Raw genomic sequence first — 13,520 nt, 5'->3', positions numbered from 1 at the left:
GTGAAACATCATGTATGTGAAATGCAGTGTCATTACAATGATAATAGATGTATTAAATTTACATACGTAATCTCTCTCTCACTCACCATCCACGTCAGAATCCTGATTGACGTTCTCCGCTTCTTCTGCCATTTCGCCAGATGGATTTATGACGATCCCCAATTGCAGTCAAGAGGCACTTATTTGGCGAAAACGTTCGACAACACTTGGCCCTAGGATAAAATTAGAAAAGTCCATAAAGCACGACGGAACCGTCGAAAGGGATTGATAAACATAACCTTCATAGCGGATATATAACCTACAAAGCGTTTCTGTCACGTGCGATTGCGTAACGTGTCGTAAAAATACGCGATGATAGTAAAACCTATCATCACGGTTGTTTCACTGTGATTGATACCAACACATTCGCGATATGTTTATCATTTCAATCGATATATATATATACAAACAATGAAAAAAAAATTTTCCCCTTTATCACTAACCTTACCGTCACAAAATGCATGGAACACATATCATTGATTATACATAGATGGAATAACTCATATGTTATAATTCGCCGATTGAAGATAGCGCGCAAGTGCAACCGCGAATTTTAATTCGGAAATAAACCCTCTTCAAGAGAGATTAACTAATTTATTATATTATATATGTTATATTGTTATTATATTATATATATACTTGTATATGTATATGTATATAAATTTTTTATTAATATTCTACTTTAAAAAATTTACGTTTACATTTACGTACTTTCAATTACGTGAGCAAACCACAAACATTAACGAGCTATTTGATCGACGAAGAAAAACTTCTAAGACATTAAAGACATTATGAGCACAGACATAAGCCGATTTAAATAACTGATTACAAGTATTATATAGGTTAGACGAGAGAAAATTCAAACTATCGCAGATTTAAGCCGCAAGATAGATATTGATCGTTCATATTGAAGCAAGTTTTGTTATTACTGAACTATCTCGGAATAATTGAGATAAGTTTATTAATAATTTCGCCAACGCTCGGGGCAAAGATTGAAAAATGTTACAGCCAGTATTGACTCAACTTTCTCGATTTTGTGATAAGACTTTCGGGAAATATTATTTTATTTGCTGAATGATATGAAATTGGTATGGATCCATATTGATTAGAAAATTATTTATTTCAACAAATATTTTTGCAATAATTAAATTTTTCAGTGATATATCAAGAGAGGAAAAGAAAGAGAAAGATTAAAACAAACTTGTTTTTACTAATTTAAAATTTTATTTACTCGATAATAAATACTGAATCGATTATCAAATTATATCATATTCATATTTTCTATATATTTTTTTAATTATATATACAATGTAAAACAATTAATAAAATTAATTAATAATTAGTAAAATTGTTATACAATATCTTCATATCCTTTTTATTGCAGGGCGCTTAAGTAAAAACAATATGCACAATAATCTATAATAATTTTAACAATGTACATACAACAACGCTACCAAAGGAGTATATAGTATCACATATATGAACTTTGTACAAAGCTTCTGTTATAGTACATATAATAATTCGAACTTTGATGCACAAAACGATGTCGCCGAGTTATGAAACTATCTTTTTGATACATTCAGAAATTCAATAATACGATTAATTTTATAACTGAACTGTATATTACACATCATGTCGAAGTCGCTTCTAATAATTTATCATTTTCATTGATAGTGCGAGATCCCGTCTTTTCGTCCTTCTCAGATTTCGCAATCTAATAGAAACAAATCAAATATATTAAAGAATATATTTTATTATTATTATATATTATCTTTTATTAATATTAATATATTAAAAAATTATTTTATTAATAAAAAAAGCATCTAAACAATATATAATATTAAAACACACACAGCGCACATTCAATAGTAATTAAACAAACTGTTAATATATTGCTACAAATTATCAGCAAAATTATTGAACAGAAAGTAAACAGGCAAATGGAACGGTTGTTATTTAATAAGAAATTCAGTCAAAAATGATAAAATAATTTAATTAAAAAATAATAAAATACCTTGACCTGATGAAGTTCTTCGGGCGTGATATCTTTGTTTGAAGTCTTCAAATATTTTCTCATAAATGGCGCCAGGAGCATCGGATCTAACTTTTCAACATTTTGGGAGGTAATAAGAGTTACGATGAGACCGACGCTTATAGTCATTAAGGCACCGGTCATAGTGTACCAAAGATAACTGAGACGGTACAATGCCCATGGTTCCCTATTAAATAACGGTTATATATTTTGTTATAAAACGCGGAATCTTTCTGCTGACAAAAATTTGTAGCAGACGTTTGGCAAAATCTGTTCGAACAGACTTGGCTATCTGGGTATACAATCGATTCTTTATCTTAATAAACTCACAACAATATGTATAATTATTGTTGGGATTGGGTAGTAATTAGTTAAAAAGTTAAGTTAAAAATTAAGTTAAAAAAACGTTAGTTAAAAGGTTAAGTTAAAAAGTTAAAAAGTTAATAACTTTTAACTTAACTTAGGCCGGTATGCATAGTCCGTTCTTATATAAAGATCGTCTTAAGTGTGGTCTTGGGTCGTCTTGAAATCCCATTCAACCAATGAAATGATCGCATAATATCTTAAGACCATACTTAAGACGATCTTGAATATAAGAACGGACTATGAATACCGGCCTTAGTTAATTTTGAACGTGTTAACTTTTAATTTAAACTAGTTTCTTTTAAATGCATTAACGTTAAATTATTAACTTTTTTTATACAAATTAAAATTTTGTATCTTTGATAGTCGAAAATTATCTGTTTACTAATAATTATAATAACATAAAACAGTATCCAGTACCATTAAAACGTGCGTTCATAAAATACAACGCAACGGTACCATCCTCAGCGCATGTAGAGCGTATGTTTAGTGCAGGTGATTTAATATATGATGACTTAATGGCTTCTGCACACAGAACGCAGAAACGCTTGCCGCGCGGCAGAAGACGACGCGGTAATCAATCAATTTTTTGCTCTAATTAAAAAGTTATAAGTTGATTGGCTACCGCGTCATCTTGTGCCGCGCGGCAAGTGTTTCCGCATCCTGTGTGCAGAGCAGCGATCGTGTAACTTTTCCCCTAGGGTGGAAATGTAAAAAGTGAAAAATTTTGCCATTAATTTTAATGCAACCATAAGAGGAAAAATTATGGACCATAAGTTTAAGATGCCACTTTTATTAAAATTCAATAAATTGATTTAAATTGTTTAAATTTATTGTTAGAGTATCTAATAATTAAAAATAAAGCGGTTCAAATTAAACAGGAAAGTCCTTTTAATCGAAGTCCCTATTAACCGTTTTGTTTTTAAACACTGTGGGCGTTTTCCAGCAAGGTACACAGACGACACAGTATATTACACATTATCACATGATCGGCTGTCAAATGAAGAAATTTAAAATATAGCCAATCGCGTGATAATGTGTAGTACACTGGGTCGTCTGTGTACCTTGCTGGAAAACGCCCTATAATATCTCTATTTCACAACTATAGTATATTTAAATAATGTGTATTATTAATTATTATATAAGAAAAAATACATTATCTGTCTTATAAAAAACTACCTTTTTATTATATTACCTAAATTTAAAAAGTTTAATTTAAAATGTACAATTAAAAGATTAATTATGTAAAAAAACACACAATTTTGCATAATTATCTTTTAACTTTTTAATAAGATAATAATTTTTTAACTTAACTTTAACTGAGTTAATTTTTGTTTAAGTAACTTTTAATATAAAACTTAGTTAATTTTTGGGCCACTAACTTTAAACTTAATTTAGTTAAAAAAAATTAACTTATCCAACCCTGGTTATAGTACCAGTTATCCATCTACGTCAAATTGATATACGTATAATTAAATTTAGGGTAATACTGCATAAAAGGTAATACATCTCCGATTTTATCGCCACTTAAATATGTTATAGAGGAGGTTCTTCTGAGTAATTCCCCGCAGAAAAAATACATAAGTAGGGGACAACATTGGATTTAGGAGATATAACAAATTAAAGTTTCACAGTTTTAAAGTTTTTTTCTCAGGTATTATAATATAATATAATATAATATTAGGAAAAGTGAAATTTGTGTATGTTGTATTTGTTGTAGAGCAGACGTGGAAGAAGTGTTTGTTTATATTCACGGGATAGGTACACGGTCATGGATATTTTATCAATAATGTGTTTCACCTATTTCTCGCAGTTTGTTAACAGTTTTCAACATGTAATTACACGACTTTGTGAGTATTTTCTTGAAAAATATCATTTTTTGAATGCGTGGACGGGGGAGAAGCTCCGCCCCTTTCCCCACCTTGAAAATAATGTAACCAGGGAATTACTCAAAAGAACTTCCTCTACAATATATTTAAGTGGCGATAAAATCGGAAGTATGTTACCTTTTATGCAGTTTTACCAAATTTAGTAACACCCTCTAAAACTTACTCTCCACTCGTGTCGTCCAAAATCGAATTCGGCGGTACAGATAGCAGTAAATTTTCCACCTGCGGGAACGAGTAAGCGCATCCCTCCGTGGTGACGGGTTTCACATCGAATCTGCAAAGACATATATGTGATTGTATTTTGAAAGGAAACAAAATATGGTATAGACATGTATATCATATACAGGATGTTCCGAGATTCGCGAATCAAAATATTATTATATACAGGAAAATTGTCAAAAAATTAAGTAATAAAAGTATTTGCGCGATTTTCAGGACACCTTTGTAATGACGATTTTAATATTAACTTAATTTGTCCACTAGCGATGGCCGCTTCAGCGGAAAGACCGAGCCAACCCATGAAGCTCAGACCCGCGAGTCCTCCGATCAGAGCACCCTGGCAAATTGAAAACACGAGAGTTTTTTTCTTCTTTACTTTTATCGACAAATCCGAATATACATATATCCATTAAATTAAGTCAAAGTAAAGTTATCGTTAGAGCACATGCCTTGCCGTTGATCCACGGTAACAATAATCCCATACTAAAAATGCCAAGAGACGGTCCGCTAGTGATGGCGCCCAGACTCATGGATAACTACAAAAATCATTCCAATATGTGAGACAAAAAATTTGATTTATATTACTTGACAGGTCTCCGATCTGTTTACCTGCAGCACATGAATGCCCGCCTGTTCGACGACAAAGACGAGGGCAACACACGTCGCGCCCAAAACGACAACGGTAAGCTTCATGAAGATATCGGCAGTTCTACGCGTAAATGGGGTCTTGATGAAGGGCTTGGCAAAGTCCTCTAGTACTACTGCCGCCATAGAGTTTAAGCCGGTCGACAGCGAGCTAAAAAGAATCCCAAAAATAATCTTATATGCACACATCTAAAAACAAAAGGGATAGCTATAACTTTTAATTATCTTCTTTTAATAACTTCTAATAATTATATACAGATATTTTTCCATTTTATTTCAATTAATTAAATGTAAATGTGAATTACCTGAGCGCAGCGCTAAACACGCCAGCCACGAAGAGACCAGGCAGTCCTGGAAATTGTCCTAAAACGTTCATGACCAGCAGTGGCAACAATTGATCCTTGGCACGTGCCAGCTGTAGCATGTATATATACATTAATCGATGTTCAATTACCGCGATTAAATAAAATTAACTAAACGTTACCTTGGTCGTGAGTGGATCGCATTCGTGATACCAGGCGTAAATTAGTAGACCGGCGTATCCGCACATGCCAATCAGAATTAAAACTCCGACTATAAAAATTTAATTAAGTCTTTAAAAAGTCCTCTTAAAGAGCTCATCCTCTCAATAATGCTCACTGGGTTGTTGGTCTTGTAAAAAAATTATTAATTTTTTTAATTTATGAAAGAATAGAATATACCTTCTAGCTGATTGCAAAGTAGGAAGTGACAAGTATCGTTGAATCATATTTTGATTGATAGCGGAAACTTGTAGCCAATGTACGAAACCACCTATCGTAAGCGCCCAAATCGTGTGTCTCGTCAAAGGGCTCCAATCTGTCCTGTTAAGCGAGACAATTATACATTCTAAACCAAAAGTTTAAAAATACTGATAAATTATATTAAATTTATTTATTAACGAAAACTGATTTAAAAAAAGATATATATTTATACAAAATAAAGCACATACAAAAAAATTACACAAAATAAAATTGTGGACATTTGAATGAATAATCCAAAAACGTCGGTTTTTAAAAAGTGTTTTCAAATTATTGGCCTGGAGCGTACTTTTAATTTCAATTAACATATATTTTTAATCATCCTGTGTTTTATAAAATAAAAACATGTCTGTCTCTCTAAAAAAATACAAGGCTGTAATTTATATCATTTATAAATCTTCATTTCTTTTTCTTTCATATAAAGCTACACTTATTTAAGTGTTAAGATAACGAAATCGGGACATCTGTATATTATTAATGTTAAATGCACGCACGTGGGTAATTCGAGTCTTCCGGATTCTAGATTTCTCCGAACCACCAAAGACAATCCACCGATGTCGGCTGTGCCCTTAATTATAATTAACAACATGGAGCCAAACATGATGAAAGTCTGAATGAAATCCGTCCATACTACTGCTTTGAGACCGCCCTGAATGCAATAAAAAATAAATCCTTTCAGAAGAAGGATTAAATAAGCTATTTCCCTAGTGCTATTAATAAAACCCATTTTACTTGGGTCAATCTAATCTGACTGTGAAATGTAATTCAATTGGAGTCACATATACATACAGGACATTCTAAACCGGACGTCCTTTTAATAGCAGATTCTTTGATAGAAATTTTAGAAACGATTTTTTCTTAGGAAATATGGAGGGAATAATTTCCAAATTATAAGCGATTGAAAACGAGGGGCTTTTCGTAAAAATTAAAATTAGAAAAGATCAACAAAACTACATTCTTCAGTTAATTTCAGATTTACTTTAATAGAATTTTTATTTGATGTTACGGAACTATATTATTATGAAAAAAATTGGAAACTTGCAAAAATGACGACATTTTCAATTATTTCGACTGATCAGAAAATCTGCTGTTAAAAAGATATCCGGTATGATTTTAGAATATCTTATATATATATGTATATATATATTCTTTTTACAATAAAAAAGGGGTATGTATAAGACAAACACAGGTATATGTTTTCAGTTTTAATTGATTATTTGCGTCTATATTTGAATTTGTTTTGCATTTATATTTCTTTCTTAGATCTTGGCTAACTTACCACGCAGGTGTAGAATATGCAAACAATGCATACAAAAGGCGTGATTATGTGAACATTCACCCCCGTAACTGAAAATAAAGTTGTCGGAAATAATTTCTCACGTTAAACACGATTCTCATATTTAGGAGACATATTTTGCAAGTCAATTTGATTAAATTTTAATTAGTTTCGATTTCTTATTAAACTTTCGTTTGAGAAAGGTGTATACCTTGATTGAAGGCCAATGCGGGTACGTAGATGACAATTGGGAGCCAAGTCATCTAAAAGAAGTCCTCATATATATTTGTATTGCTCGAGACAGCGAAATCACAAAAAAAAATCTTTATGCGCGCGATTCTCTTTTTCGAGGATTTACTTACGATACCGATGGTGAAGAGGACCGAACCTAACAATCTGATCCTTTTGTCGAAACGTTTCTCGAGATATTCGTACGTGCTGGTAAGTTTGAGATCGTGAAAGACCGGCAGGAATACGATGGACATAACAAGACCGACGAAGATGACCGCGCAACCGATGAAGAGGTAGCTCGTACCGTGCACGTAAATCTCCGTCGGTGTACCAAGCAATGAAATACCTGATGTTCAAACAATTTTGAGCGATTAGAGAAATTAGTCTCATGATATAATTTCTCGACATTGAATAATTATTACTTACTCGAACCACGAATTCATCCCCGAAATTATGTATAATAATATATTTGTTAAATTATAAAATTAAATAGAATAAAAAATGTATAGAGATTTTGTACCTATACTTATTATTATTAGACATAATTTTATAAATGTTCAATCTTGGAATTTTTCGGCACACACAAATCAATATTTTATACAGCAAATATTAATATTATTACCATCATATTGCTTGTTATTATGTTACATGTGCTTTTTAATTATTTAATTAATTTTATCTCTGTTTCACGTTTTCAAAAATGCATATGTTATGCGTGCCACATAATGCACAACCTGGGCAATTATGTATAAGTTTCTATAGCATATTTAAAGCATTTGCACAAGTGACAAGATATTTACAACTTAAATGCTTGCTTATCTAATCTAACAGTTTGTTATCATCTGAATGAAGCTGTGATATATGTCATGAAAAAAAAAATCATGATTAAATGGAAATTTTCCACATAAGTATATGCAACACAGCAAATAAATATATACAAAAAATGGTATTAAAAACTTCTCATATAATGAGAAACATATAAAGAGAAACATCGTGAATCAAATATTAGACTATTTTGATTATAACGCTTAACAAATCAAATAAAAATAAATAAACCTTATTAAAGAAATGTATTAAACTGGCAAAGTATAAATCTTTTTCGAATTTTTCTTCTCACTTTCAAGTCATTATTAAGATATAAATGTGTATTACAGGCAGGTTTTGATATTTTTATCTTTAATGATCTCTTGTCACAGCAGAGCGTACGAGAAAAATTAATAAAATGCGGAAATATAGCTGTACCCGATATAAAGCTCGCTATCAGGCTGAGGCTGACTGGAAATGTCTTCATGTTCCTTCCGCCTACCAGGTACTCGTCCTCGCCTGAGGACTTGTTCACGAAGCCAAAATAGATGCCGACCATGCCGCAGGCGATCAGCATCGCCGCGAACACGGTGTAATCCGACGTACCGAAGTTCTGCATTGACTCGCTGATCTCCTGTACGGTGGGCATTTCCGGTGTCCAATTGGTCGAGCCCAGATCATTCAAGGTACCTTCCGAGGTCATTTTGTTGCAAAACGGAATCTCGTCGCTTTGATAGATTACCGCAGTGGAGGGATGTGTATCGTTCTCGAGGGCAGAATCTTCCGATTGTTTTAATCTAACGCTTCAACGTAACGCGTTCTATTAACGTCGGAAATAACAGCGGTCACGCTATGATCTACCATAAAGAATATGGAATAGATCGCGAAAGAATTTGCGGGATGCTATGGCAATTTAATTATTTATAAAATAAAATTTGTCGATAATGTTAATCGTTTATTAAAATTTTGTCAACATTTGAGAGAGCGTTTAAATGATTAAGTTTCACTTTTGAATCGAGATCGAATTTGATCTCCAACTGTATCGTTAACAATATTGGATTAAGTACGCGAGTATTGAAAGATTCGAGATTTACAAGTATTAGAACAGACCGATACCGGACGCTCTCAAGTTAACAAAGTGCTAGATTGGCAAGTCTATCACGGAAGCCGAGAGACGACTACCTTGACGCGAATCGCAGCGTAGTCGGGTGAGGAAGAGAGTCACACCGCGCCGCGATTATACGCGTCACGATAGTGTCATTGCGACAATCTTCTAATTAAGCCTAACAATGGGCATAAAGTACGGAGTACGAAACGAACGACCGACGGGTTATATTCCACGGCCAGAGAATCATAAGTGGATAATATGACCTAAATTTAGCATTGGCGGTACGGATACATGTTTGGGAATCGGTAACGATTCCAGCACCACGAGTCTTGCTACACGAAATCTCGTAGAGCCGATGAACGTCGGTTGTCCCGCGCAAAAACGCTTCAAGAGATGTCGCGATCGAAATCGTCACTTACAATGACGATACCAATCAATAATCTTGCTAATTTCCATTTACAAATCCTTCACGATCGATTATCACAGCGAATCATATAATCAAGTGTTCTTTAATCAGTACTTAATCTTTCGCTACATTGCAGAATAAAAATATATGCAAATATCGCAAATATTTCCAGGATAAATATCGAGGAGTAAAGAAGAACGTAATCATACGTAATCATACAATTTTCCCTTTAATTTTAATTAGCAAATGCATAGCGTATGTATTCCGCGCTTAGATTTCTAAAGATGTATACCTTATGTTAAACGTATCGCGACAAAGGCTTAATGACATAATAATCTTTATCCTTCATAAAAGCGTGGCAATTCATTGCCCAATATGACTTTCCTCTCAATTCCCTTTTCCGTGATCACTCCAGTTCGTATGACACCGCCGCTACTTCCGTCGCGGGCCATGGCTAACGCGAGCGCTGTAAAAAGTTATTATTAAGAATTGAATCTCCTTTCCCTTTGACAATGCACTTACTATTCTCCACTAGTTTGAGACACTCGTCCTTTGACATTTTGGGTTTATATTGCGCGTCCACGTAGCCGTACACATACGTCGAACCGGAACCACCTATCGAGATCGGCTGTCTCACGCACATACCACCTATGGGAATACTATAGACCTGACCACCCTTCTGTTTATCCCATCCCGCCACCAGGATCCCGGCCATCAGGGAGTCTCGATAATTGTAGCATATCTCGCGAAACACGTTGGCAGCCGTTTCCACCAAGGGCTGCGTTCCGAGCTCCATTCTGATATGAAAAATTTATTTGTCTTATAGGTGTCGATAAAATATGGCAATTATTTATTTCCCTGGATGTTATCTTACTGATGCAAACCCAAGTGGTAAGCTACAATATCGGCGATCGCCTGTGTGTCCGCCGCTGAGCCGGAACGACAACAGTAAATGTAATCCGTCACTCGTGTCAATTTGTCGGCGTAACGGTTGGAAACGTAAGCTCTAGAATAATGAATTAATTACAAAGAATTGTAATCGATAAATATGATCTCGTCGAATAAATTATATACTTTACCCCGTCGTACCCCGAGAATCAGCACCAATTACGACGCCACCATCGAATTCGCATGCCATGATTGACGTCTGTAAATAGGTTGTAAGATGGCATCAAACATTGCAACGAATTGATATAAGGAGCTCAAATGCAGTGTCGTAAATCAAGATAAAGAAACACGTGATAAACCCATAATTCTCTTTATCAGAATCTCACAAATTCAAATCTTTTAATAGAATCTCACCGATGATGGAAACTTAAATGTAACGTTTTACACCATACTTACAAAAGTTGTTGCTTCATTTGACTGCGTTTAACCACTTCTCTGCCATTTTCTCCTCTCTCAAATACAATAACTTTCTATAAATATTCCTTTGATATTTCCAATACTTTTTATAAATATATTTTCAAGATTTTAAACTAAACTTTGCATTCTTATAAATCTTTATAAAAAAATATTGAATCAAAACTATATTTTAAAGTATGTGCGCAGAATACAGATAGAATAGCGATGTTAATTGATTATCTATACAGGGTGTTTCACAAATACTTCAACAAATTTTTGGAGTAAGTTCTCCACACAAAAACAAGAAAAAAATATCATATAACATATGTCTGGAAATGCCTAGTTTATAAGTTATAATTGAAAGATTTCAACCACAAAAACTGACAGAACATATCTACAATGACACATGACCAATGTAATACATCTTCAATTCAATTGTGTATCCACTAACAATTCATAAATGCTCAAAATGTCCTCCACCTGCTTTGATGCACGCATGGACATGTCGGATCATGGACTGTTACATCATTTCAAAGATCCCATGACAGTTACGAATAGTTTCGCAGGCATTTACGATGCGTTAATAAAGCGTCTCTTCATTTGCAATTTTAGTTACATAAACTAGGGCTTTTAAGCGTCCCCATGATAAAAATATAATGGATTTAGGCCAAGCTATGGTACTGAATTGAATATAATCTTTCGATTATAACTCATAAACCAGGCATTTCTACATGTTTATATGACATTTTTTTTTGTTTTTATGTGGAGAACTCACCTCCAAAGTCTATTAAAATATTTCTGAAACATCCTGTATATAATAAATAAAAACTTTTTCTTTTATAATTTTAGTTTTGTTATAATCGAAATATTATTAAACAATTAACACGTAGAAAGTGTCCATAAATTTAAAAAAAAAAGAAAATTGAATTACAAAAGACATATTTTTCAAAGTATACATCCAATATATCGGTAAAAAGAAGAATCAACTTTTTTATCTCAAAAAAGTAGCAGATAAATGCATCTTTTAACTGTGTTTGACGAAATAATCATCTACTTAAATAAATTTCATAAAAAGATTATGTTTCCTAATCACGTCTTTGCAGTGTCATTATAACCTAAAAACGTATCATTATCATCATCATCATCATCCCCGAGAACTCACCCCAGTGCTCTGCTCCGAATTCAGCCAGTCCGGCATCATATTTTCCGAAATGGTAGCCGTTTGTGGTTGCAATATATTATCCATATAAGCCATTCTTATCAAAAATTTTTCTAATTCAGCTATCACACAACTGTCTCCAATTGTCTCTAGCGGAGTCATTCCAAAGGTCATATTCCGATATTCACTGCCAGTACTGAAAATCTATAGTATATGTGACGTAAACTATAGATTTTCACTACTGGCTTTGAATATCGGAACACGGCCCAAGTCAGGGCCGTGGTACATAAAAAAAACTTAAGCAGTAAAGCCTGCGGCACACGGTACAATTTTTCGTACTGATTTTGTTAATTGATTCGTTGCGTGCTGTTCAGCGAAGTATTCTACATGTTCCAATCATAAGAGTGTTACTAGTTTTGGCTTCACACGTGCAGATTATCTAAAGCCCGAATCACACTAGCGGCTCGCAGCTGCGATTGCAATTGGGAAATTAGCTAATCAATGCGCTTAAAAAGTTTATCGTACGACGAATATAATATTACTATAAAACTATTGGCGTAGCGATTGGCTATCGAGTATAGAATTTCTAGAGTCTCTGTATATGATAATAGTCTAGTATACACCGATATACTTTAAGCCATTTTATTCTCTAGAGGAGTGCCACTTGATTCTTTTCTTCTACCCGTATATATTATTTATGATTGTGGATTGGCAATCACATGGAGAATTCGGAGAATCTTGATAGAGACTCTAGAAATTCTCTATTCGATAATCAATCGTTACGTTCAACAAACATTTTGTCGTGTGTTCATGTTTGCACATGTTTGTCGTAATATCAGCTTAAGGGTAATATTAAATTTGTCATGCGGATCAGCATTATGGCTCTTGCAGATCAGCGCGATGACGCGACGCGCGGTATCCAATGAGAGCTATATTTTTTCCGATAATCGGAGCTCTCATTGAATATCGCGCGTCGCGTCAATGCGCTGGTCTGCGAGAGCCATTAAGGTGTCATTACATGGCAGCGTTAAGCGTCGAGCGTCTGTGTAGAAAATTGCGCAGAATCTAATTTTAGCCTAGAATCTATCTCTTTTAAATTCTGCGCATTTTTCTGCGCAGACGCTCGACTCTTAACGCTGCCATGTAAAGGCACCTTAACGCTGCCATGTAAAGGTACCTTAAGGCCGATATTACATTTGTCGTACGACAAACTTTTTAAGCATATT

The 13,520-nt window shown here is 33.8% G+C and overlaps 2 protein-coding genes and 1 long non-coding RNA gene across 3 annotated transcripts; all 3 read right to left on the bottom strand.

Annotated features, from left to right (window-relative positions):
• Positions 1 to 86: 86 nt before the first annotated feature.
• Positions 87 to 1,133, bottom strand: LOC115244753. Its single transcript, XR_003885423.1, has 2 exons — positions 303 to 1,133; positions 87 to 212 (listed from the first exon to the last, which is right to left on the bottom strand). It is a non-coding gene; the product is annotated as an uncharacterized LOC115244753 (long non-coding RNA).
• A 174-nt stretch (positions 1,134 to 1,307) lies between these two features.
• LOC115244750 (sodium-coupled monocarboxylate transporter 1-like) lies at positions 1,308 to 9,498 on the bottom strand. The gene is given in 14 exon segments (XM_029822673.1): positions 1,308 to 1,753; positions 2,054 to 2,258; positions 4,487 to 4,597; positions 4,791 to 4,879; positions 4,992 to 5,078; positions 5,152 to 5,338; positions 5,493 to 5,602; positions 5,672 to 5,780; positions 5,889 to 6,029; positions 6,461 to 6,615; positions 7,246 to 7,313; positions 7,454 to 7,505; positions 7,605 to 7,819; positions 8,716 to 9,498. Coding segments are annotated over 14 exon segments (1,878 nt in total). The 5' UTR covers positions 8,981 to 9,498; the 3' UTR covers positions 1,308 to 1,669.
• A 503-nt stretch (positions 9,499 to 10,001) lies between these two features.
• On the bottom strand, positions 10,002 to 12,506 carry LOC115244749 (proteasome subunit beta type-6). The gene is made up of 5 exons (XM_029822672.1): positions 12,298 to 12,506; positions 10,871 to 10,938; positions 10,666 to 10,797; positions 10,314 to 10,588; positions 10,002 to 10,257 (listed from the first exon to the last, which is right to left on the bottom strand). Exons 1-5 carry the CDS (start codon positions 12,466 to 12,468, stop codon positions 10,130 to 10,132), a joined length of 774 nt encoding a protein of 257 aa, XP_029678532.1. The 5' UTR covers positions 12,469 to 12,506; the 3' UTR covers positions 10,002 to 10,129.
• Positions 12,507 to 13,520: the final 1,014 nt, after the last annotated feature.

Source organism: Formica exsecta, unplaced genomic scaffold (assembly GCF_003651465.1).
Source record: "Formica exsecta isolate Colony F162 unplaced genomic scaffold, ASM365146v1 scaffold854, whole genome shotgun sequence".
Lineage (NCBI taxonomy): Eukaryota > Metazoa > Arthropoda > Insecta > Hymenoptera > Formicidae > Formica > Formica exsecta.
The sequence above is the reverse complement of the archived record's forward strand: the minus strand, read 5'-3'. Positions and strand labels throughout refer to the sequence as shown.